Here is a 25,309-nt window from a genome sequence, read left to right on the forward strand (position 1 = left end):
TCATCCAATGTTCAAAATCTGAATCCACGCCTGCAGCCACGAATTTAACCAGCGAAGCTCCCAGTAACAAATACCTTCTCATGCTTCATCAACAAGCTGCAGACCAAGCAAATGGCTCCCGCAGCGATAATGGGCACGTAGGCCAACTGGATCGCCCCGGTGATACCACGAATTGCGGCTGCATATTCCTCGGAACTCGCAGAGCGGAGGAGCTGGCTCCCCACACCCGAGATTGCATTGGAGATCTCGTCCTCGCTAGCCAGAGGGAACACCTGCTTCAGGGCCTGTTGCGCGAAGTTCACAAACAGGGCGCCGGATATACCCGTGCCGAAGACGATCCCCATCATCTGTCCGACGGTCATGAAGCCCACGCAGAAGGGGATCTCCTCCGGCTTGACCTTCATCTGTGCGATCGCGAAGCCGGCCTGGCAGAAACAGCCCACGCCGGTGCCCAGGATAATGGTGTAGCCGTAGATTTTGGCGTCGGATGTGTGTTCGTCCACGGTGTCTGTTTTGTAGCGAGGCTTGTTAGAACGTGTTTCGTGGTATATGAGGAGTACATGCGACGGGGGACTTACAGAGGAGGACACCGCCGATTAACTCGAGAGCAGCGCCGAAAATGTACCAGGGGTAGTAGTAGCCAGTCTTGCCCATAAATTGACCGTTGATCAGGTTGAAGGCCACCAAGAGCAGAATGAAGGGCAGGAGATGGACGGAGGTCTCAACGGCTGTGCTTCCGCGGGTGAATTGGTAGTAGATGGGCAAGTAGTAGATGCCGATGAAGCTGCCAAACGTCGCCAACACTGTACGTAGTTAGACATTTACGCCATGCTTGTGTAGTAAATGTTAGGAGTACTCACTCATAGTGAGGAAGAGAACGATCAAGGTACGGCTCTTCCAGAAATGCATGGGGAACATGCGGTTCTGGAAGCTGGTTCCCAGGTTGAAAGTTTGTTGCACCACAAACAGGACCAACAGGACGCCGGCGCCCACAAACAGACCAATGCTGTTCGAACTGCTCCAGGTCCACAGAACGCCGCCGAAGTTCATGGCCATAATCGCGCATAAAAGGGTACCAATAGACAGCAGTGCTCCAATGTAGTCGATCTGGCCAAACCGCTTGAGGATGGGGACATCCTTCTGGGGCCTGAAGTCGGGCAAGAGGAGGATGTAGATCGGAGCCACGACCGCTCCGACCAGAAGGTTCAGGTAGAATGCCCAACGCCAGGTCGCCTTGCTGTCGCCGAGGGCACCACCAACCACTGGACCCAGCACGGTGCCGATACCCCAAATGAACCCAGTCAGGCTGAGATACTTCGGACGTTCAATGTTGTCTGTGGTCACTGACATCAATGTCAACAGACCCATGTACATTCCACAACCACCGGCACCCGCGATGGCACGACCGACGATGAAGCTGTTGATGTCTGGAGCGCCTCCGCAGAGAGCCGACGCGCCCATGAACACGACCGTGCTTCCGATGTAAAGCTTCTTTGCGGAGAAGGTGCCATACGCCTTGGACCAGATCAAGGTCGTAGCCGCTGACGCCAGAGCAAAGGAGACACCCAGCCAAGGAACCAGACTAACATGACCAAAGGTTTCGACGACTTTCGGCTGAACATTGGCCACCACAGTATTGTCGAGCGCATACAAGAACAAGGACGAAAGCAATGCAGTGACTACTAGGGCCCACTGTGAATATTGGGTTAGCGAGGGATCAATAAGCATGGATGGTTCGATGTCTTACTCTAACGCCGTGCACGTCTCTTGGGGATTGTGGCTTCTCAATTGTAGCCTCTGAGGGCGGCTCAGAGGGAGAGGAGCGCAGAGAATCACTTGGAGTTTTCATTGTCGCGGTGCAAGTATTGACGAAATGTTGGCTGGTTCAAATGTGAAGCTGAGACTGGGAGTTTTTGTTTGGGATTGGCTTTTGCCGTTTGTACTGATGATTGTGGCTGAGGTGAGTGTCATTATAACTCCAATTGCCAGGGACACCAGTAACTATTTATCGTCATGGTGCCCGGTCGATTTGTCTTTCCGATGCTCTTGTCCAGCAGGCACGTTGCCGAGACGGAGTTGATTGCGCTGGCCGCGTCGGTGCCCATGACCGAAACGGACCCGGAAACTCGACTAGGCCAGGGAATTTCCTCAGCTGTTGGGCCCTTCTCGGAATGCCTCTGCGCCAAGCTTGAGGATCTCCGACGGAAATAGTGTGGAGTCAAGACAGTCGAAGCTACTATTCGCCCGGATACCCTATGGGTCCCGGAAATGCTTTGAAATCCAGCCTCGAAAAGCATCATCAATGGTATATTCCCCTATCAGGAGACACGGTCGTGATGGTTAGTTATGTTATTATAAGAATAACGGCTGGACTTGTTCAAATGATGGGATTTTGCACCTCTCAACCGCTTTAATTTCTCCGGCTGAATTCCTGCCCAAATCTTGCCCTGATATCATGTCCGCCCAAACGGTGACGTTCCAGCGCCAGTCGACAGAACCCGCCAGTGTCATCCGCATTTACCGTCACGATGCTGTAGGCGACGCTCCGATTCCCGCGAATTCGGTTCTGCTGAAGTTCCTGGCTGCTCCCGTGAATCCCCAGGATCTGCTGGTGATTGCCGGCCGGTATCCCGTCCAGCCACACCATCGCTATAACGACGAACCCATCCCGGGATACGATGGGGTGGCTCGTGTCGAGCGCGTCGGCACGGATGTTGATGCGTTGAAGCCCGGGGACCACGTTATCCCCCGTGCCCACGGCTTGGGGACCTGGCGCACGGAAGCCGTGGTTCCGGCGGCAGCCGTGCTGAAAGTGTCGAAGAGTTTGGAACCGACAACCGCCAGTCTGCTGAAGACAGGTTGCTCGACGGCTTATCTTCTGTTAGAGAGCTGTCCCTCCCTGTGTCCGGGAGAGTGGGTCGTTCTGAATGCCGCGACGGGATGGATTGCGCGGATGGTGGTGCAGTTTGCCCTGCTCAAGGGCTGTCCAAGTATCTGTGTGATTCGAGACCGGGATGATGTCGAGGCTACACGACAGTCACTTCTCGATCAAGGCGCTCGTGTGGTTGTCACCGAGTCTCAACTTGCCAAAGAAGGCCCGGCCGCGATTGCGGCCGGGAAGCGTGTCACTCTCGCACTGGACGCGGTCTTCGGACAATCTGGTCAACGACTCGCCGCCATGCTCGCTCCTGGGGCTACCTACATCAATTACGGGTCGCTGGGAGGTGCGGGCGGCCAATTAGTCCTGAGCCAGGAACTAATCTTCTGGAAACAAATCACTTTCAGGAACTTCCGACTGTCCCAGGCGCTGAGTCGATACACGGAGGACGCACAGATTGACCTCCTTTCGTGGTTCACCGAGCTCTTCGAAGAAGGGAAGATCACTGCGCCACCGGTCAACCGTGTAGACTGGGAAGAGGACAGAGATGGTGGAAACCTCGAGAAGAAGGTCCAGTCGGTGTTGGCTAGAGCCGGTGGGAAAGTAGGACCGACCGTCGGGTGCACCAAGCACGTCGTGCAGTTCTGAGTTTCTCTCTGTTGTCTCTGCTCTGTATTCTTACGCGCATATGACAAGCCTATCATGGGTTCCTTCAGCCTATCAATTGTACCTGCCGATGTAGTCGATTTTTGTAGACTAGAGCATAGAATGTATATAGGAACACTCTTCGCAACAGGAGTATAGTAACTTAGTGCACACCTGCGAATTTCTGTAGGGACGAAAGGTCACGCGAAGAACACACCTATCGTGATACTGGATCTTTTCATGTTCTTAATAGCCCCCGACATTGCCAAGTTAACGATGTTAAAAAACGCAAACCCGAATAATCGCAAGATTTGCCTTGAATAACACTCAAGAATCGTCACGATTGTGTTTATAGTCCTACGTAGTAGCAGGTCTCTTGACATATATTGGAGTCAAGTCACTATCTGGGATCTTGTTGTCCATGTTGGCTGCAATCTATAAAGAGTACATCAATGGGGCTGGCGATATATACATCTGTTCCCATGATGAGGCACATACAAGAAACATGTGATAATGTCGGTCCAGGTGACATAGAATGAGCATAAAAGGGATCTCAGCAGTGCTACAAACATCCGAGTCTTTCTGAACCTATAACTACAATTGTCTCGAATTTTTCTGATGCCGGTTCGCGGTCATTTCTTGAACCTGCGACACGGAGAACTCGCAAATGCGAGATAGAACAGTTTCTATATGTAGATCGTCATGAATAGGAAAAGGGAAAAAAGTCGTATCTTGTGTGTATTACTTCGGTGGATGACTATATTTTGAGACGCTTGGAAGGTTTGGTCCAAAAGTGCCAACTTGCGATCGCAATCGGCCCACAACATACTGGGCACGGCTTTACTCATGTGAATATGCACTAGTGGAATAATATATGAAATACTTGGAAAGGTAGTCAATCTATATACATTTCAAGGGCATGACCCCCAGTTGTCAACCCCACGGCTCTAATCCGTATAAGCGCTTTCCTGTTCGATGGTGGTTGCGTTGTACTTCCGGAGCGTGTCCTCCAATCCCGGAATTGGCGCATCGAAGTCAATCAAGCAGCTATTCATGGTGCGGGCGAGAAACGCGTAGATCGACTGAGTGTAGAAGAGATCCATCAAAGCCTCATCTCCAAGGACCTGTTTAGCCTTGAGCACCGTGTCCTTGTTGACACGATCGCGCAGACAAAGGTCTTCAACAACCGCGCTGATCAGTCTTTGGCGATCAGAGAAGAGCTCCGTCGAGCTCAAGTCCCCCGAGCGGAGGCCCGCCAGTTGCGCGTCGGTGTACCCGAAGACCCGGGCCACGGGCTCATTGACATCCCACTCGTACGGAGCATCCAGCAGGGACGCGGTGCGCAAGACAACCAGTTGCCAGTCCTTCGAGCGCAAGCTGCGCTCGGGCGACCAGGCACAGGTCAGCAGTTTCATGAAGGTTGGGAAAAAGGTGGGCGCATTGGCGACCAGCTGGGGATAGATTGTTAGTATATCGCTCTCCCATCATAGAAGACCATGGAGAGGATATGAGAATATACCTTAAAGATGTTGCGCTCGAAGGGAAGTGTTTTCAGGGCCGCGCTGACCTCCTCCGGAGCCGTTGTGGAGTCCACGTACGGCAGGAGGTGGTTGTTGGTCATGTCGCGGTTGTCCCAGGAAGTCATGATGACAGAAGAGTCGAAGTCGATGAAATTTATTATGAAGAAGGAAGGCGGGAGTGTGTGTTTTGGTCGGTTTTCAATGTGTTGGTGGTGATCGGGGCTGATGATTGCTGCTGAGCTGGAGTTTTTGATGGGTTCGTCGGTGGCTTTTATAACGTAGGATTTGTAGTTATGAACCTGATGGACACGGGAGGTCAATAATGAGCCAGCGAACAGAAACAATCATTTCCGGTGATTCCTTCCGTTGGTAGTCGGCAGTTAGGGCTTTCCGGGTCAGTCGCCCCGCAGTGTTTCCGCTCTGCGCTCTCCCTCTCCTCTCTTTCTCCTCCTCTCACTAAATCCTTGGCACTTGGCGTTGTCGATCCGGAGAGCGCCATCGTGTGTTTGCACAGACCCAATCATCTCGTGAAATTCTCCGAGATGTCGAAGCACGCGGCCGTGCTCCCACGGTGGGCCCAACACACGGACGGCAACTAGATTGGATGCTACCATACCGTTTGTTAGTCCTTTCCGCCCCCTGTACATGCCTGGCCGATATGGCGCAAGAGACAGGTTCCGGATCGTGCATACTAACTCGACCCAACTCAGTCCGTTGATCCCGGGGCGGGAACCTGCGACATCACCACGGAAGCTTGCATCGCTGAAGTCGAACGGCTGCTACGGAGGGGAATGGGGACATAGCGCACAGCATGGCACGGAGACATTCTTGGTTACGGGGAAGGCGATGTTCAGGATGGCTTTAGCCATGATCAAGAAAGGCTATAAGAACGGGCATGGAGGCACCCAGCCGTCAACCCATCAACACTTGAAACAGAAATCAGCAAAAGCATTCATCATTTGAGAAACACCATCGCGATTTTTACTTTCACACACCAAGACAAAAGTCACTATCAATAGCGTCATTATGAGCCTCATCCAGCTGAACACCATGGACTTCTTGTCCGCCGATCCTTTCAGCCATGCGGAAGTTCTGTACGACCAACACTTGGGCGATATTGAGAGCCTGCTCCATGGTCATGACCTGGAAGTGGAATGGCCGGCGACTCCGGCGCAATGCCAAATCCTGGAATCGGACGATATGCCCTGGTGCAAGATCAGTCTGATCTTGCCACGGCAGTCCGCGCCCGATGTGAATCGAATTCAGTCGAGCTGGACCCAGATCTGCTCCCACCGTGAGTTTCCATTTTTCTTGGCTTGAGCCCGAATTCCCAGCATGCCTAACACATAAACACAGACTGTGGCCTTCGTACAGTCTTCCGTTTGGATCCCCGGTCGGGGCAGACGTATCAGCGGGTGGTGTATCGCACTCCAGATATCCAGTGGGATACAAAACCCGTTGGAAGCAATGCCTCTTCCTCCAACTCATCGTTGGCGGATGTTCCGGCGGAGGATGATCTGGCACAGTTGATTGTCTGTCGCGACCCCAGCACCGGCAGCTATCGCTTGACACTCCGTGCAAGGCGGGCAGCCGTCGACGGTACCTCCCTCGAGATTATCAAGCGCAACTTCGTCCTGTTGTATTGTGGTTTACCCTTGCCGGAACACACTCCACTGGCGACGTACCAACGTTTCCTCAGAGAGACAAAAGACACGACCAGCAGCATTGCGTTCTGGAAGGCTCAGCTCAGTGGTGCCGTGCCACCCGTCGCTCTCCCCTGGGAGACAGGGCTATCGGATGTGAATGTGTCTCAAGACCGCCAGGCTCTTCGCCTCCATCTCGATGACAATTCCCACCCGGGGTTATCTCAGATTGAGCATGCCTCGGGCCTGCCACGCAAACTCATCTTTGAAACCCTCTGGGCCTATGTCTTGCACTGCCATTCCGGTGCCAGCGATGTTCTCTTCGCGGCCGTAGAGCGTGATGCGAGCTTCCCAGATGCCGCCTCGTGCGTGGGATACCTCGACCACACATATCCCGTCCGATTGTCGGTGTCCAGCGACGAGACGTTTGTCGGCCTTTCCAACCGCCTCACCACCTTCCATCAGTCCGCATCCCCGCATGCCTACCTGGGATACAACGCTTTATCCCAGGAACTCTCAAAGCCCCTTGAGTCGGTCCTAAGATACTCTCCGGATCCGAATGGGCCGACGCTGGCCGGGCAGTTGGCGCCGTTCCCTCTGGCAATGTTCATCAATGGGACCGGTGTAATCACTTTGACACTGTGCCACTCGCCCCTCACGGCGACTGCAGATGCCCAGCTGCTCCTCGAACATTTCTCGCATGCCCTGTACAGTGCGCTCAATAAATTCTACCTTCCTCACGCTCGTCTTGAGGAGATCGAACTGGGCTCGCGGGAAGAAAAGCTGGCTCAGGTGCACACGGCCAAGGCTTTAGCTCGTCAGCACCAAATATCGACCATTACCCGTCTTTTTGAGGAACAGGTCATGCACAGCCCGCAAGCCGCTGCGGTGGAGTTTGAGGAGGACGCCCCACTCAGCTATGCAGAGCTCAACGCTCGTGCGAATCGGATGGCACGCGCGCTACCTCCACTCACGGGCAAGGTCGTCCCAGTCTGTCTGGACCGCTCGGCTGATCTCATTATCAGTGTACTTGCCATTCTGAAGTCGGGTGGAGCATACACGGTCCTCGATCCAGAGGGACCACTTGAAAGGAACAGTCGAATTATCGAAACTTGCTCCGCGACTATGGTCCTGACGAGCCGTCGTTATGCATCTTCGTATCCCAGTGCTCTCGCAATAGAAGACTATATGGTTGCCACAGACAACGAAGAGTCTTCTGCGAACCTGGACATCGAAATCAGCAGTGAGGACCCATGCTACGTGGTGTTCACTTCCGGCTCGACTGGTATGCCGAAGGGTGCGGTTGTCACTCATGGGGCGGCCACGAATGGAATGGCGTACCATAGCCTGAATGGCAAACAGCGCTGGTTGCTGTTCTATAATCCAACCTTCTCTGCCGCACAGCGGACGATGCTCTCGACTCTGACCCATGGAGGTACTCTCCTCTTAGCCACCAAGCAAAGGCTGACGACGCGCCTGGCTGACACCATCCGCACCATGCAGGTGGATGCCCTCGGGATCACGCCGTCGGCACTATCTCTCATGGAGCCCAACGATGTACCCGATTTGAAACAAGTCACGCTAGTGGGTGAGAGCATTTCCCGCGAGCTCGTTACCACCTGGGCAGATCACGTCGACCTGCGGAACACGTTCGGCCTGAGTGAATGTGCCCAACTGAACTTCGGAAAGCGTCTCTCGCGCAGCAGCAACCCCGGCATCGTCGGACGCCCCACAGACACTACGCAAGCGTATGTTTTGAAACCCGGCACGACCGAGCTGACCCCGATGGGCGTCGCAGGTGAACTGTGCCTGGCGGGACCGCAGTTAGCATTGGGCTACCTCACCTCGAGCACCGATATAAAGAAAGCTACTGCATCGGTCTTCGTGGAAAACCCCTTCGGCATGGGACGCATGTACAGGACGGGGGATGTCGCGAGGATCCATGCAGACACCTCTATTGAGATCCTGGGCCGCATGGACTTCCAAGTCAAGCTCAACGGACAAAAGGTCAATCCGGCGGAGGTGAACCGGGTTCTATCCCAACATGAAGCTGTCCAAAGTTGTGCAACAGTTGCCATTGAGATGCGAGAACGACTCGTATTGGTGGCAGCGATCGTCCTGGCTTCCGAACATCAGTGGAGTAGAATGGTTTCCTCGATCCGTGACCACAGTAAGCAAAAGCTGCCGGCGTATATGGTCCCTTCACTGTGGATGCAAATGTCGAAACTTCCTGCCAATGGAAACGGAAAAGTTGATGTTCGAGCCATTGAGCGCGAAGCACTTGCGAAAGGCTGGGAAGGTCTGGTTGAAGCGGCAGCTTCAGATGCCGCTGTAGAGGCTATCACCGACCCAATTGAACAGCAGATCGCTAGTGTTTGGGCCGACGTGCTTGGTTTGCCGCAACAGTCTATCAATCGTGACACCGCCTTCCTCTCGCTGGGAGGGACTTCCATTGAAGGCATTAAAGTCACTTCAGAGTTGCGGAAACGCGGGATTGCCATTGATCTTGGGGATGTACTCGGCAACGCCACCTTGAAGGAGACAGTATCTTACGTGACAGTCGTGGAAGATAGCAGTGATGACTTGCAGCCATTTGCTCTCGTTCAAGACCACGAAGCGCAGCAGGAACTCAATGCCGACCCTCACATCAGCGATGCCTATCCAGCCACTCCGTTGCAAGAGAGCCTGCTCGCTACTCTGGGCGAGGACCAGGGAATGTATACCTACCAGAGGACGTGGGATGTTGGCCGTCTTGATATCCGCAAGCTGCGAGACAGCTTCAATACCGTTCTCGAGTCGAGCGACATCCTCCGCACATCGTTCAAGGCCCAGGGCCGCAGCCTGCTCCAGGTGGTCCGAAACGATATCGCTTTGCCTTGGGTGGAGTCCACGGAAGACCTTGGGGAATACCTTGCGCAAGATAAGCAGCTACCGTTCTCCCTTTCTGGTCCGTTGTTCCGAGTGGCTATCGTCTCTGGACAAGTTCTTGTTGTCACTATGCATCACTCCCTGTTTGATTACTGGTCGCATCGCTTCGTGTACCAGGATGTCGCAGATGTCTACCTGGGTCTTCAACTCCGCCCACGGCCGCAGTTCAAACAGTTCGTGAAGCATAACGCGACTACATCGGCAATGGAGCATGACCGCTTCTGGAGAACGTATCTTACCAACACGGAACCAAGCGTTATCAACACGGTTCCCGTAACCCAAACAACCGTTGCCCAACGCAAGCTTCCCGAGGGTCCTCTTCGCCGGTCGCTTCAACTCCACGGGCTCTCACTAGGCGCCGTCCTGTATGGAGCGTGGGCCATTGTTCTCTCGAACCACACTCGCCATGCCGATGTGATATTTGCAACCACTCTCTCCGGTCGGGATGTTCCCGTGCTTGATGTTGACCGTCTTGATGGTCCTACTCTGACTACAGTGCCCCAGAAAGTGAATGTGGCACCCGAGACAACTCTCTTACAGCTAGCCCAGACTGTACAGGCCAATCTGTTTAAAATATTGAAGCACTCACAGCATGGCATGCGCAATGCCCTTGCTGTGGGAAACCTTCCAGCGAGTGGCCTTGATACAATGGTGAACATTCTGGTGAAAGACCATGATGGGGAGCAAGTCAACCAGATCTTCCAGCGTTACGGGGATCGGTCCACCTGGGAATCTGAATTCACAACTTTGGAAGTTGAGAATGATGATGAGACACTGGTTATGAAGCTCTCATCAAAGATGGAGCCTCGCCGTGTCAAGTTTCTCCTCGAGTCCTACGAAAAGGTGCTCCGGGCATTCATGCAGACCCCAACGCAACGTCTCTCAACCCTGGACATCATTGGGGAGGCAGAGACCGAATTCCTGTACAATGAAATTTCAAACAGAAAGAGTCTCCATGTACCCCGTCCTTCGCTTCTGCATGCGAGCTTTGAGGATCACGCCCGAGGATTTCCTGACACTCACGCCATCGACTGGGATGGAACGACTCAGCTATCATATGCGGAGTTGAATGCCCGCGCCAATCGCGTTGCTCATTACCTGATCAAAAAGGGAGTGTGCGTTGGAGACGCCATCCCCCTCATGTTGGAGAAGTCTATTGATACCATCGTCGCGATACTCGGTGTCATGAAAGCTGGGGCTGCATATGTGCCTCTGAGCCCGGATAATCCGGTCGACCGCAACACATTCATCATAGATGATGTTAAGGCACGAACGATATTGACCGAAGCCGATTATGCCGATATGTTCTCTTTTATCCCTCATCTGGACATCGTTCGGATCGACACGCCAGAGATCGATCAGTTCCCTGCCTTCCCTACTACGGTTCACACCGTTCCTGACAATACCGCCTATATCATCTACACGTCCGGCAGCACGGGCATGCCAAAGGGTGTACAGGTGCCCCACCGTGCTGCAGCGGCGGCTGTCATCAGCATGGCGGTTGCTGAAAGCAGGTATTCCGGCGAGTGGAGAGCGGTCCAGTTTGCCAACTACGTTTTCGATGCCTCGGTGCAGGATATCTTCAACACTCTCAGCACCGGTGGAACTCTGTGCATGGCGCCTCCCGATAAGATGCAGTCGGACCTGCCAGGAGTCATCAACGCAATGTCAGCCAGACAGGCGATCCTCACTCCAACGGTCGCAAAGCTGCTTGATCCTAGCGAGGTGCCCTCTTTCGAAACATTGATCGTGGGTGGAGAGCCTCTTACATCAGATGTCATTGCACGCTGGAGTCCAGGCCATCGCATCCTCAACGTCTATGGCCCTACGGAGACTTCCATGGTAATCACAACGAAAGAGGTTGACCCTAGCGGTCGTCCGAGCAACATCGGCGCACCATTCCCAACAGTGATGGCCTTCATTCTGCACCCTGATGGTACTACGATGGTACCCTATGGTTCGGTTGGTGAGCTTTGTGTGGCTGGGCCCCAGGTAACCGACGGGTATGTCAACCGCGAGGATCTTACCAAGGCTGCGTTCATGGAGAATACATTGGGCACCGATCGCATGTACCGGACCGGAGATCTGGCGCGATGGCTCCCTGGTGGGGAGCTGGAATGTTTGGGCAGAAAGGATAACCAGGTCAAGATCCATGGCCATCGCATAGAGTTGACGGAAATCGAACAGGCGATCCTGAAGACCGGACTGGTTCAAGGAGCGGCCGTCCTGGCAGTCAACCACAATGGCAAGAAGCAACTCGTTGCCTTCTGCATCTTTACCGCTGGTTCCTGTGAGATCCAGGAAGCAGGTGACCACCAAGCTCATGTTCAAGACCTGCGAGCGGGGCTCAATACCCTGGCCCATTACATGGTTCCCAAATATATTCTCCCCATTGGAGACTTCCCCAAGATGCCCTCTCGCAAGACCGATCGGAAGCTTCTCGCCAAGTGGGTTGAGCAGCTGGACGCTCTCACCATCAGCCAGTATTCCTTCGAGGGTGACAGAATTCAACATAAGGTTGTTCCCGTGGAAACCGAGGAAGAGTCTAAACTGCAAGACATGTGGTCTAAGATTCTTGGTCTCCCCCCATCTGGCATTGGAAAGAAGGCCGACTTCCTGGCTCTGGGTGGCGACTCCATTGCAGCCATTAGCCTGGCTAGTGTTGCTCGCAGTGCTGGATACCTCCTCAGTGTTAAGGATATACTGAAGAATCCGATCTTGGAGAATCTCACACCAATGATGCGCCTTGACACAAGAGTTGCTCAAGTACTGAAGCCGAGCTACAAAGCCCCAGCAAGTGTGCTAGATGCCATTTACGAGCAGGATTTGACCATCGGTGGTAATGTTGAGTATAGTAAGCAACGGCCTGCTGTGTTTTGAGATCTCATACGAAGATGATTGCGGCTAACTATTCCAAGTTTATCCATCTCCCCCAGGACAAGCCCAGTTCCTCGAAGAGGGTGACCGCCCCGAACAGATGTGGGTGCTCATGGCCGTTCGGAAAATGCCCGAATCCGCCAGTTACCAGGACTGGATCCACAACACTAGTCGTCTGACGGAGATCAATGACATCCTGCGCACCACTTGGCTTCGTACCTCGCAGGCCCAGTGGGTGGGTGTGGTCATGAAGCACGCGGGATTGGACGTACCCATCATTCCCTGCGACAGCGAGGAGAAACAGTCGGAGTTCATCGAGGAGTTCTGGAATGACCGCTTCCAATTTGGAAAGCCTTTCGTCAAATACGCCATCCTTCTGCACTCTGACAATAGCTGGGATGTGGCCATCAAAATGAACCATGCTGCATACGATGGAACCTTGCTTCGCATATTTGATGACCACTTTACCGCTATCCGTCGAGGCATGCCAATCCCCAGCCATGGCGAGTTCAAGGACTTTGCCAATTTCATATTCCACTCAGACAAGAACGAATCGCTACGCTTCTGGGCCGAGACAATGAAAGACAAGCATTACATCTGGCCCCAGGCAGAGAGCCCGAAGATCACCGCTGCCATTCGGGAGATTATCCCCCGGAACCTGGAACCTGTAGCTCGCGTACAGGGAGTAACCGTCCCGATTCTCTTTCAAGCCGCCTATCAACTCTGGCTTTGCCGCGCAAGCGGCCAGAACGACGTCAGCTTTGATTATCTTCTTAGCGGTCGCAACGTGGACATGGTCGATGTCGACCCCCAGACCATCAATGGTACCTTGGCCAACTTCCTCCCGGTCCGTGCGCAAATCGATCCTCAGAGCGCCCTCGGCGACTACCTAGAGACCGTTCAGGACATCTTCTGGGGAATTACCGAGCATGGTGATGTCGGCCTGCATGAAATCTTCAATGCAAGTGGTCTGTCGCGGACTACCGCAAGCAATCGTTGCCTTTTTCTCTACCAACCATTTGAACCTGCTGCAAACAGTGAGGAATCCGAGTCCGATAGGTGGCTGGTCATGGCAAAATCGAAGGTCCGCATGTACCAGCCGTACGCTCTGGTGGTGGAGGTCGCCAAGTCACTTAACAACCGGAACCGACTCACTGTCATGTATGACACGGATGTCTTCAACGAGGAGGGTGCACACCGGATCGCTTCTGAGATTGCAGCCCTGGTGGACCAGATTGCGGATCTCAGCGGGCAAAACGTATCCCTGCAGCAGTTCCTCCATTGACTCGTCATTCATGACCCTTCCTTACTTGCTGTTCCAAATAGTAAGTATATACATAGATCTTACTTTCTCTCTTGCTACCCTTCTTCACTTTCATTCTGCAGTATTGCTGTCGATGTTTCCTTTGTTGCTTTCTTTGTTATATTTGTTTCCTGTCTGTTATGGCTCTTATGTGAAAGTATATACTCCATACGTTGAATAAAAATTGGCTTTGTCGAAACCTCTCCGAGTAAAAGTAATGAAACCGTACAAATCTGGTGTGGAGCCCTGCTATTTTGTATGACTTTGAACCTCTTGAGGCAAAGGTTAGCCACCTTTACTTAGGACCCTTTATGATGATCGAATAAAGCCAACAATACTAGTATGTTTCAATTTCTTCACATTAGCTTTTCTAGGTCACTGAAGTACATGAATCTACGTGTTTACAGTATAAGTTTAGGTCTTAGATATGAACCCGACCCAAAGCGAGGCCTACTTCGACCTAAATTATGTATACGGGAGTCTTTTCGTCTCTCTGTCTCTTCTTCTTTCCTCGCTAGTTAAATGTCTCCAGACGAATAGACTCTTACTACTTAAGACTTGCCATTTCTAGAGTGCTCTAATTAGCTGGCTAGGATCATTTAGCCTGTTTATATCGTTAGCGAAATAAGTGCTGCATACTACTAGATGCCTTATTCTCTGACTTATATTGAAGATGCTTACATACGTATAACTATGTTCCAGCCCTCACTTTCTAAGGTAAGTGTAAGACATATATTTCTGCAAGGTCACCATACTATGGCAATGTTTGATATACTAACCCAGACAGTAGTAGAAAACGGTAATTTATATTGATTAGTTAGCAGCGTTATGATGGCAGAGACCAGGATTTTATGCAAGAACAGGCTTTCGTGGGGCCCCATTGGGGCCCCATCGTGGGCCGGGGTTTGGGCTCTGGGCCCGAGATCCGGACCAACTGTGGGCTTCGCGGAAGACTGGGCTTGGCACAAAGTGTTTTTGCTAGTTTAACCAAGGGGAGTAGGGCCAAACAGCGGATCTGCAACGACCACCTCTCCCGTTGCTCCATCTGGAAAGTAGACTTCGGGAATGACAGAGCCAAAAAGAGCACGGAGATCATATCCAGCGAGAGTTGGGTTGTCTTCTGAAGTTTGCCCTAGGTTTTCCGGTATGATAGGATAGCATAAGAAGTCGCTTGGACCGTCCCATTCGCCAAGATAATCGGAGCCCGGGTTGCCTTCTCGGTTTCCTAGGGCGAGCTGCCCATTCTAAACCAGTGATTAGCTACCTTGTTCATGGCCACCGTCAATTCTTGCATGTTTGGTCAGATTTCTCATACCAAATTATTCCCCGTTTCTCGCGCAACTGCCCCTACAGGCTCCCCTATAGCTCCCTCAGCCTGGCGGGAGGGCATAGACGATTGTGCCTGGGCCTTAACCTCGACATCTCGCACATATTGTCGCGCAATGTGGGCAAATTCACCAACAAGGGAAGAGGGCATTACTCCCTTTGATTTATACTCCTGTAAGCTGAAGTGCCCGGCTGCGACTTCAAGGAGCGAAAGGTTATCCCTTGTTTCCGCATGTCTCGGATTGTGTACCACGAAGTCAAATAGGATAAAGATCGCCACAAGCGGCATAATAGAGAGGATACTGATAGCATCAACGTTAGTACGCTTTTCTTTTTTTGAAGCATAGCAAAATAGTAGTAGGGTAAAGAAAAACCTGGCGTCTTAGCATCTTACAAGATTGGTGTATGTGGTGCGGTATCCACAAATTGTATCAACTCGATGACCATCCTTGCTGCCGTCATAAGTGCACGCTTGTTCTCTTCTGTTCTCGGAGATGATTCATTCGCACTCAGGTACAATGTTAGCCTTGCCAATGCAATCACCAAACTGTAATATCTGAAATGCGTATACATTGCTGGCATTTTCGTGGCAGGGTCTGAAAAGGTGACAAATTGTGGATGTAGACCCGGCCTGAAATTCTCTGGGATTGCCATTCTCCAGCGCTCAAGGCGGCCCTCGATCTGGTCGATGGCAGAGTAATAAGATTCCAGGGAGTTCATAGTGGCGCTTACGGAGAACAGAGAAGCATAGGCTTGAGAGAGAATGCGGCTGAAGCAGATGGTGGATAGAAACCAATTGAAGTCTCCGTACATGGCTTCTGGGGCATCTGGGATGGGACAGCCAATGTCATAGTCTGCGATGATCTATTGAAATATCAATAATTCATTCCAACTGCTCAAAAAGTTCTGTTCACTGTAACGACGAAAAGAAACTTATGATAACTTACAGAATTGACTTGACCATGGAAGCACATGTGCTTTTCCATGTAGTAAATGACCCAGAAGGTGCGCCGACAAGTTGCCGTATATGGCTCTTCTTCGTTTCCGATAGACTTGTGATAACGAAGGCCTTGAGCCATACGAGCAGCTTCCGTGATCAGGACTTCATCGATTTGGAGGCAGCATGTGTTCATGGCGAAGATTGACTGATTAAGCTCTGTGTCAGTTCATTGGGTTATACAAGCTCATCAAGCAGACAGAAGCAAGCCTACCATAGCCACAAGAGCCTTTCTCGCTCGTTAGCATTTTGTTGGAGCTATCCTTTCAGCCAATAAAAGCTTACCTGAAGCCCTATTAAATGCTCCCGGGGTAATAGAATATCCGCAATTAGACCGAGGGCGACCTGGAAGAGCTCCCAGGCTTCCCCCTTTCCTGGCTCCCAAGTGCCACCTTCATGGTATTGACAGCCTAAGGCAAGCACCGTGTGATATAGAGCAGAGAACGCTGGGTTGGCCTTTAGTAGCTCCCTAATATTCGGCCCCAATGCTCTATTTCTGAAGTCTCGTTGGTCGAGGAAGGGGTACACAGAGTGCAAGTTTTGGAAGTAAGCTTCAATGTACGTATTAGTATGAAGGTTCGCAAACGTATAAAGGAAAACGTACCGTCGACATATGAGGCTGCGACGTCTCGTGGGACCTCTTCTATTCTGGAGGGCTTCATGAATGAGACTGGTGTCATATTTGAGGATGAGCCTCCCCGAGCTAGTAGACGGGTTTTAATGATGGCTTCCATGGCTTCTACAAGCCGGCGTAGAGTGTCGTTTCCGAGGAGCTCTGACAGGGTGTTGATCTTTTTCTCGGAAAAGAAAGCGAGACTTGAACTGCGGGCTGGATATATAAAGAAAGAAAGGGTCAGTCTCTCCTGTAGTGATCAGGCCTACTAGTTTGTCCCACCATCTTGTTCCTTTGTCTGGAACTTGCGTCAGCATCATAGTCACTCCTCTATATCAGGGCTTGAATGGACGAACGCGAAGTACCGCAAAATCATCCCGTAGGATCCCGCTCACGGGATGATCAGCTAGTAAGTGGTCTATGAAAAAAAGGGGACCGATTGTAGACGATTGGATGGCTCATTTGGGGCAACAGCGCTCATGTCTGCTGGGTGTGGTGTTTCATTTTGCCACTCTGGAGCCTGATCTGTTTACCCCGCCAGTAAATCTTCAACCTGATCGTTACAGAACCATATCATCGCCGGGGCCATTCTCACTTACGTGTATTATCGGCGTGTTTATGGGCTTTAAGCCTTCGCTTGATTTTCGTGAACTGGCAAATCTCTCCCCGTTTCTAGAGACCACAGTAACGTAAGAGCCGGCTTAACAGCGTGTTAATTTATTACAGTCAGTCTCAATCTTACCGCACAATGTGTGCATTTGGAACCTCCCCCAGGGACCACTGATAAACCACCAGTTAGAAGATTCAATGATAGGATAACTTCAATCTAGATATCCCGGGGATCCACATACTGATGCACCGAACCTTTCGGTTCCTGCATTGGTCACAGGACTTGCAAGTTTTGGATCGGGCAGTGGCTCTTTCTTCGATCTCCATGGGTTGTTATGTTGGTTCGGAGGCTGAGTTATGAGCTACAACGAAGTCTTTCAGCTGCCGAAGAATCCGACAGTAAGGCTAGGGGTCTCAAGTTGGGTGGGTATTAGTAATCCCGAATGTCCGAAGTCGCTCATTAGCTTTTACCACTGCATTGAGCTTTTCACTTTCAAAACAATGTGAGCGGCAAACCTTCAAAGAGACCGTTCGTACGAAGACATTCAACTAGAGAAGGGAAAGCGAGGAAAAGAGGAGCAGAGCTATTAACAACTGAATCCCCAACCAGCCAATCACAATCTCCTTTCCTGACCGCCTCATCGGTTCTGCCATCTCAACCTCAGCAACCGATGCGTCGTCTCATTCGTCGCAAACAAAACTACCCTTTATTCAGTCAAGGTTTGTGAGAAGTGCCCCCATCCTACTAATTGATCCTCTTCAGGTTAGTTTTGTCGACAACATGCCTGCGAGGCGCAACGACCGAGGAAACGCGACTCCTCACCGCCGCTCTAAACGCGTCACTCAGCCTTCTCGCCGCTTGGTCTGGCATGTTCCGCTAGACACGCGATCCCTTAATGTCCCAACAAAACGAATCTGCACAATATAACATGGAGGAGACACCCCAGTTGACCAGGCAGCCGGTCGTGACATCGAATCCGAATTACTTCTTCGTAGTGCTGCAGTCGTACGCGGAACTTTCCGTCCAGTCCAAACGCACGTCCTTAACGTACGAAAGGCGTTGCAGACGATCAACAATGAAGCAGGCTCGTACCGCAAAGAATTAAAACATTCCCGTACAGAGCTTGCCGACGGGCAATGGAAGATATATGAATCCCAACAGTAGATCACTAGCTTGAAGGTTGCTTATTCAGTTGTTGCAGCAGGATCTCGCTAGGACTTCTCTGCAGTGGTCCTGAATTTACGAAATGCCAATGACGAAACTAAGGGACTGGTAGACGACCTTATGTATACCAGAGAGAAGGTCCGCACAATGCGTAAGGATAAGGCCACCGCGAACGTGGATATTATCGGGTTAAAGCCGACCTCTCCGACCACTGTGAAAGACCTTATCGACTCCGGGTAAAGCGATACGAATCTCTACGGAGCTACGCAGTTGCTGAGCGCTGTGCCAGGAGCCAAGCCTCAAGGTAATAACGGGTTCTGGTCAAATGAACGATGTCAAGAAATATAGGGACTATAACAGCTGGACTTAAGAGAGGGCTTTAATCGCATCATCCAAGAAGAGAATGATATTATGCTGGTACTCTACACAGTTCTATGCCTATAGCTGTCGAAAAGATAATTTGGCTGAGTGAAAAGAAAGAGCGGATCTATGACTATCTACCTATCTTGATAGATGGACGCAGAATCGCTGCTTATCCGCCGCATTGCGCAGCGTGGAGAATCAGTTTTCCCAGACAGGTTTCACGAGCTATAACGACCGCTACGATGCCGCAAATGTCGACAGTACGGCAAAACCACGAAGAAGACCGGTACCCGAAGCTCGAAGCCTACGGCTGGGGGTAACCATCGCATTGGCCGGTGCACACATCCAATTTTACGCTTTGCACTCATCACAAGGCATAACCAAACTGGACCATACTATCTTTCCTATAGCGTGAATACACTGAACCCGTTTTCTAATTGCCAGCTGGCCGCCTCAAGGTATCTGTTAAGCTCACAATACTGAGATGGAGTGGCAAATTTTCTACTTGACCAAACTCAGCTGCACCCAGTATCATCAAGTGATCGGGATGCTTTGCAAACACATGTAGACTCCGACTGTATGCTGGCGGCTGCGGTGTGGCGTGAATCTCCCACTGATCAGGCTGGCCGTTCGCTCGGTTGGTAAAAATGCTGCCATGATCAGCGTCACTGACGACGATGGTTCCATTGACACCCCCGACTGGGGACCAGACAACATAAGGAGACGAGCTTGGCTGTATCCCGTCTACGACGATTGGATAACCATAGACAAAGCGAAAATCGAATGGGTTACCAGACAATCGATAGTAGAGCGGATAGCCTGCCCCAGACCAGCTGTCTCCCCTGGAAACTCGTGCACCAGAATCCACTTTTCCAACGGTGGAATATAGGAAATAACCGTCATTCCAGGACGGGCAGTATAGTTGAGATATGCCACATCATCTATCACGGAGCTCCAGGATTTCAAATCTGTGGATTCCTGGTGAGCAAGCTTCTGGCCATGCAGCGTGTCACGCTGATCAGAGTAAAACACGCAAACTGTGTGGTTGCAAAACCTGTAATTCTGCTATTTAGCGCCTTGGACAAAAAAGAAAGGGGAAGAGCAGCTCACAGAATGAATGGCTCCCAAATCCATGGATTCCCACTTGTAGTATCCAGTCAACTGCCTTTCGCCACATTGCTGACGAATTTCCATGTGTAATCTTTGTCTTCACTAGCGTATATATCGACATTCGTGCTTTGGTTCCCCAGCTGTTTCCACTGGCCAGAACCGTGCCGGCTGGGAAATTGCCAACGGGAAACGGCATCTCTGCCAGCGCTGGCTGAGCCGCCATCCCCAGTCCATTAACCTGGTCTGGCATGTTGGAGACCCAGGACCAGGTAGCACCACCATCTGCACTTCGAAAGATCGGGAAATATGGAGTTTTATTCCCCCATACGAGGCTGTCGCAAGGAGGCTTCCATCGGATAGTTCGACTTGTCGCGGATAGAGAACACTATGGTCGGAGTCAGGCTGGAAGATGATATTTTCTGCAAAGTCGATCAGGGCCATGGTGGTGCTTTCTTGGGAGGCTTAACCGATACGACACATTTAAGGCTGGTCTGACTGAGGAACAAATTTTTGGTGAGCATGCTTCTAAATCTGGTATATGTGAGAAAGTTACTAGTTGCAGCTACTTGGCTTCGGTTTATCTCTCTTGAGTTGCCATTTGATCAACGTTACCGATCGTTATATATTATTTGGTGTCCATGTACTGGGACTCTTCTATTACTGTTCAACTTAGGAAAATATTCATGCCGACGAGTTCGAAAGCTCATGGAATCACCAATCCCCGCATGCACATGAACTTAGCCAGTAACATTGCTAAGCCGGCGTATCCTGAAGATTTAGGCTAAGTTGAAGTTATCCTAATTCATGATCCATATGGATAATCTTTCAGTTTAAGAATCCTTCATTTAGCCTAATCGAATTGATATCCTTTACATGAATTAATAATCTTTGTGATTTAGCCTAGGCACAGCGTTTGCACTACTAGGTACTGCTAACTACCTACTTGCGATAATTGCTCACTCTCCTATGCATAGGCAATTTAGCACCAGATGTATACAGCTCTGCGACGACTTACTCGGGCATCGCAGACAATCTCCGCCTATTCAGATTACATTGCAAGGAAAACCAAGCTACTGGGGTGAGACTACCTACAAAGATGACAGTGCCTAAGGCTCTCGGCAACTGCCATCATGGATGTTGAGTTTGGCCGGGAAGCTTTACCAGTTTTTATTGTCAACCAGGTGCCACCATTCATCGATATCTTTGCCTGTCACTCCTCTTTCTCTATATATTCTCTTCTTTCCTCTCTAGCTTACTTGTCTTTTATTAGCATCTACTCCTCTCTTTGCAAAATTGCTCATTTTTTTAAGTTGAGTCTGTCTTCTCATGAATGTCTGTAATGACATTGTATATTTGAGAGTTTTTTTAATCAAGTTATTACTTTCCAGATGGTGGTCATTGACAATCAAAAATTTCCCAGAAGCGTCTTTCGAAGATGCTTTTTCGATGTCGGTATTGTCCAAAACTGTGGCTACACCGGATGTAACCTGAAAATGCGGGAAAAGTAGCAAAGAACTCGTCGTGGGAAATATTACCCCTCACTCGTTCAGGAGCGGGGATCTCGAGGCTGCGCGAAAGCATTTCTTCCAGAATTTTACGGCGGAGTACATCCTGGTCTGCGCTAAACCCGTAATTTAGCCTAGTCATTGAAAAAGAAATTCTACTAGCGAGTCTCACTATATACAGTAAAGTCTATATAAGTATCCGGCCATCACTTAATGTCGCCTTATCAAGTCTGTCCAGCATAAAGTGACCCACGAATGTTTTCTATTCCTTGGGGCAGGAGAGTAAACAATGATGACATTATCAATGCCCTTTCGGGCGGGTACAAAAGTACTACTGTCACTCATAGCAGTCCACACGAGCGTCCAGGCGTCATCTATCTGCACCGTTAATAGCTCAGCACCGACAACAGCCTACAATGCATCAACAAGCTACCTTGGATGTTATGCAGATCCCAGCGTGACCATCTTGTCCGCAGCGAAACTTAGCACAATTGTGATGACGCCACAGTACTGTGCCAACTGGTGTGGTCAACGGGGTTTTGAATATGGAGGTATAGAATTCGGGACGTAAGTGAACTTCACTTTGGCTGATATAGGTGTTAAGTGATACAATTACCTAAAGGTATGCTTGAATAGGCAATGTTTTTGCGGGAGTGTGCCCGAATTTAGCACCGCGAGCAAGAACAATGACAGCAGCTGCAACTCGCAATGTCCGATTGAACCATCCAGCTCATGCGGAGGGACCTATATGTAAGTCATATAAAGAGTAAAAGATAACGTGACTCCGTTTTTCTGATATTTCTAGGATGTCGTTGTATCAAATTTTAAATGCGCGAGCGAACGCAACGAACACCGGTTTCGTGCCAGCCTGCCAAACGAAACCCCTCTGCAGTCACCAAGTCTGTGATACTTCATGGAGCATTGCTGAGCGAGTGAGTTCACTTGTCAATTCACTGACCTTGGAGGAAAAGATCCTTAATGTTGTCGATGCTTCAGCCGGATCTGAACGCCTCGGGTTGCCATCATACGAATGGTGGAATGAAGCAACCCATGGTGTTGGCTCTGCACCAGGCGTGCAATTCACCTCAAAGCCAGCCAATTTCAGTTATGCCACCAGCTTCCCTGCACCAATCCTGACAGCGGCGTCCTTCGATGACGCTCTATTTCGTGCAATAGCTAATGTAATTGGCATGCAATAGCTAATGTAATTGGCAAGGAAGGACGAGCGTTTGCCAACCACGGGTTTTCTGGATTCGATTTCTGGGCTCCAAATATTAATGGTTTCAGAGATCCTCGGTGGGGAAGAGGGCAAGAGACACCTGGTGAGGATATATTTGTTGTGCAGAGCTATATCCGCAATTTCGTCCCGGGACTTCAGGGTGACGACCCTGAGGACAAGCAAGTCATTGCAACATGCAAGCACTTCGCGGTCTACGACTTGGAGACAGGTAGATACGGAAGTAACTATACACCTACCCAGCAGGACCTGAGTGACTACTTCCTGGCTCCGTTCAAGACCTGCGTACGTGACGCGGGAGTAGGAAGCGTCATGTGTTCATACAACGCAGTTTCAGGGATCCCAGCTTGTGCGAACGAATACCTTCTTGAAGAGGTGCTGAGAAAGCACTGGAATTTCACTGCGGACTATAACTATGTCGTGTCTGACTGCGGAGCAGTTACAGACATCTGGCAATACCACAATTTCACTGACACCGAAGAAGGTGCAGCATCTGTTGCTCTAAATGCCGGAGTTGATTTGGAATGTGGTTCTTCGTACCTGAAACTCAACGAATCTCTTGCAGAAAAACAGACCTTGGTCCATGCCTTGGACCAGGCGCTGACAAGGCTATATTCGGCATTGTTTACGGTCGGATTCTTCGATGGCGGAAAGTACAGGGATCTCGATCTCTCGGACGTTTCTACCCCTGCCGCACAAGCTCTCGCGTATGAGGCTGCAGTCGAAGGCATGACGCTTCTCAAAAATGACAAGCTTCTTCCCCTGGGTCCTTCGCATAAATTCAAAAGCGTTGCCGTAGTTGGGCCGTTTGCAAATGCCACGACTCAAATGCAAGGGGACTACTCAGGTATTGCACCATTCTTAGTAAGCCCATTGGAAGCACTCGAGGGCTACCATGGGTGGGAAGTGAATTATGCTATGGGCACAGCGATCAATGATCAGAACACAACCGAATTCGCCTTGGCTCTTGCAGCCGCAGAGAAGTTTGATTTGATAATCTACCTCGGTGGCATTGACAATTCTATGGAGGCTGAAACGCTTGACCGAACTTCGCTCACTTGGCCACGAAACCAACTCGATCTCATCACAAATCTATCGAAGCTTTCTATGCCTATGATCGTTGTCCAATTTGGCGGCGGCCAGCTCGATGACAGCGCCCTCCTGCAGAATGAAGGAATTCAAGCTCTGGTTTGGGCCGGATATCCTAGTCAAAGTGGCGGCCCTGCTCTGCTTGATGTCCTTCTTGGCAGAAGATCACCGGCTGGCAGACTACCGGTCACACAATATCCAGCCAGCTATGCCAATGGAGTAAGCGTTTTCGACATCAACCTTCGCCCTAATTTAAATGGTTCATATCCTGGGCGAACGTGCAAATGGTACACTGGAAAGCCTGTGATCCCATTCGGCTACGGGCTTCATTACACGAAGTTCAATTTTGAGTGGGAGGAAGCTTTGGACCGTGAGTATAACATTCAGCAGCTTATGACCTCCTGCCAAACAATAACTAGCGGCCCGATTAGCGACAATACGCCCTTTGCCACTGTCAAAGCGCGGGTAAAAAATGTTGGCCATGAAGCTTCCGATTATGTTAGCTTGTTATTCCTTTCAAGCGACAATGCAGGCCCGACTCCACGACCAAATAAATCCCTGGTGTCTTACCTGCGCCTCCACAATATTACAAGTGGAAGCGAAGAAGTATCAGACTTGCCTCTTACCCTCGGCTCATTGGCCAGAGCCGATGAGAATGGAAGCCTCGTTATTTTTCCAGGGCATTATAAGATTGCATTGGACATATTCGAAAGTTTGACTTTCGAATTTTCGTTACAAGGGTATCCAGCGGTGATCGATACGCTTCCCATGTCTGATGTACGGTATAATGTTACTGTACCAGTTCATATTGAGCCAGCGTCCACTGAAGCACATTGATGATGTTTTATTACTATTATTATTCTTGCCACGCGGATTTAATACCAAAAGCCGCCAAATTATGAGGACCTTATAGCTTTTCTACCATACCGAAGTCCATACCTTGTAGGCGGATTATAAATTGCATGCTTCTCACTTGCTTTTTCCGCGCTCGCTGCTCGTATCCTCCGCGTGTGGTATATGGAATATCCCCCTCTCTCTGTAGCAGGAATGGAGAGATTGAACGGTGCGTTTGTAACCTATAAGGTATTAGTGGTTTCGGGAACGTGGCGATATACGATTCGTGTATGTTGACGGGGGAATCTATTTTCGACTCCGACTATACTGGTACGAAGTATGGCGAGATATCCGATGAAGCGAATTTTGTGAGTTCCCCGAATGAGAGCCTTCATAGAGTATATCGGCCACTGATTCCATGCATCAACCCATTTCGGAAAGTGGTTTTTCGTAGTGGAAGGAGGTCGACAAAGAATAACGAAAGTATGTAAGTGTGAATTCCAATATTGATGAGACGTTAACCTGGAAAATTCAATAATCTAATCTATCTGTTTTCGTCCCCACCAACTTGTAACCCTTTATAAATCAATGCGAAAGCTCCTGCATCAATATCACCTCCGAACCAGGATATTCCGGAAAGTCGACGTCTTCGAATTCACAGGTTCTT

At 50.5% G+C, this 25,309-nt stretch overlaps 8 protein-coding genes across 8 annotated transcripts; 4 read left to right on the forward strand and 4 right to left on the reverse strand.

Moving 5' to 3' along the window:
- Positions 1 to 44: 44 nt before the first annotated feature.
- Positions 45 to 1,849, reverse strand: N7446_000021 (uncharacterized protein; the record flags this gene model as incomplete). The annotated part of the gene is made up of 4 exons (XM_058508788.1): positions 45 to 508; positions 579 to 803; positions 861 to 1,692; positions 1,748 to 1,849. The coding sequence occupies 4 exons, from the start codon at positions 1,847 to 1,849 to the stop codon at positions 45 to 47; spliced, it is 1,623 nt and encodes a 540-aa protein (XP_058377767.1).
- A 164-nt stretch (positions 1,850 to 2,013) lies between these two features.
- Positions 2,014 to 2,211, forward strand: N7446_000022 (uncharacterized protein; the record flags this gene model as incomplete). Its single annotated transcript, XM_058508789.1, has 1 exon — positions 2,014 to 2,211. One exon carries the CDS (start codon positions 2,014 to 2,016, stop codon positions 2,209 to 2,211), a length of 198 nt encoding a protein of 65 aa, XP_058377768.1.
- A 244-nt stretch (positions 2,212 to 2,455) lies between these two features.
- Positions 2,456 to 3,526, forward strand: N7446_000023 (MDR family NADPH-dependent oxidoreductase; the record flags this gene model as incomplete). Its single annotated transcript, XM_058508790.1, has 1 exon — positions 2,456 to 3,526. One exon carries the CDS (start codon positions 2,456 to 2,458, stop codon positions 3,524 to 3,526), a length of 1,071 nt encoding a protein of 356 aa, XP_058377769.1.
- A 944-nt stretch (positions 3,527 to 4,470) lies between these two features.
- N7446_000024 (carboxymuconolactone decarboxylase family protein) lies at positions 4,471 to 5,168 on the reverse strand (the record flags this gene model as incomplete). The annotated part of the gene is made up of 2 exons (XM_058508791.1): positions 4,471 to 4,974; positions 5,043 to 5,168. 2 exons carry the CDS (start codon positions 5,166 to 5,168, stop codon positions 4,471 to 4,473), a joined length of 630 nt encoding a protein of 209 aa, XP_058377770.1.
- A 901-nt stretch (positions 5,169 to 6,069) lies between these two features.
- sidE (nonribosomal peptide synthase SidE) lies at positions 6,070 to 13,776 on the forward strand (the record flags this gene model as incomplete). Its single annotated transcript, XM_058508792.1, has 3 exons — positions 6,070 to 6,337; positions 6,400 to 12,468; positions 12,533 to 13,776. The coding sequence occupies 3 exons, from the start codon at positions 6,070 to 6,072 to the stop codon at positions 13,774 to 13,776; spliced, it is 7,581 nt and encodes a 2,526-aa protein (XP_058377771.1).
- A 1,001-nt stretch (positions 13,777 to 14,777) lies between these two features.
- Positions 14,778 to 17,666, reverse strand: N7446_000026 (uncharacterized protein; the record flags this gene model as incomplete). Its single annotated transcript, XM_058508793.1, has 12 exons — positions 14,778 to 15,038; positions 15,110 to 15,422; positions 15,515 to 15,984; positions 16,068 to 16,265; positions 16,332 to 16,346; positions 16,403 to 16,668; positions 16,722 to 16,946; positions 17,013 to 17,028; positions 17,087 to 17,148; positions 17,330 to 17,402; positions 17,473 to 17,510; positions 17,582 to 17,666. The coding sequence occupies 12 exons, from the start codon at positions 17,664 to 17,666 to the stop codon at positions 14,778 to 14,780; spliced, it is 2,022 nt and encodes a 673-aa protein (XP_058377772.1).
- A 1,634-nt stretch (positions 17,667 to 19,300) lies between these two features.
- Positions 19,301 to 20,418, reverse strand: N7446_000027 (Neuraminidase; the record flags this gene model as incomplete). Its single annotated transcript, XM_058508794.1, has 4 exons — positions 19,301 to 19,600; positions 19,630 to 19,904; positions 19,978 to 20,264; positions 20,306 to 20,418. The coding sequence occupies 4 exons, from the start codon at positions 20,416 to 20,418 to the stop codon at positions 19,301 to 19,303; spliced, it is 975 nt and encodes a 324-aa protein (XP_058377773.1).
- Positions 20,419 to 21,774: 1,356 nt separating this feature from the next.
- N7446_000028 (glycoside hydrolase superfamily) lies at positions 21,775 to 24,645 on the forward strand (the record flags this gene model as incomplete). The annotated part of the gene is made up of 4 exons (XM_058508795.1): positions 21,775 to 22,049; positions 22,119 to 22,232; positions 22,288 to 22,649; positions 22,682 to 24,645. The coding sequence occupies 4 exons, from the start codon at positions 21,775 to 21,777 to the stop codon at positions 24,643 to 24,645; spliced, it is 2,715 nt and encodes a 904-aa protein (XP_058377774.1).
- Positions 24,646 to 25,309: the final 664 nt, after the last annotated feature.

This window comes from Penicillium canescens, assembly GCF_028828765.1.
Source record: "Penicillium canescens strain IBT 15451 chromosome Unknown utg000001l_segment0_segment0, whole genome shotgun sequence".
Taxonomy (NCBI): Eukaryota; Fungi; Ascomycota; class Eurotiomycetes; order Eurotiales; family Aspergillaceae; genus Penicillium; species Penicillium canescens.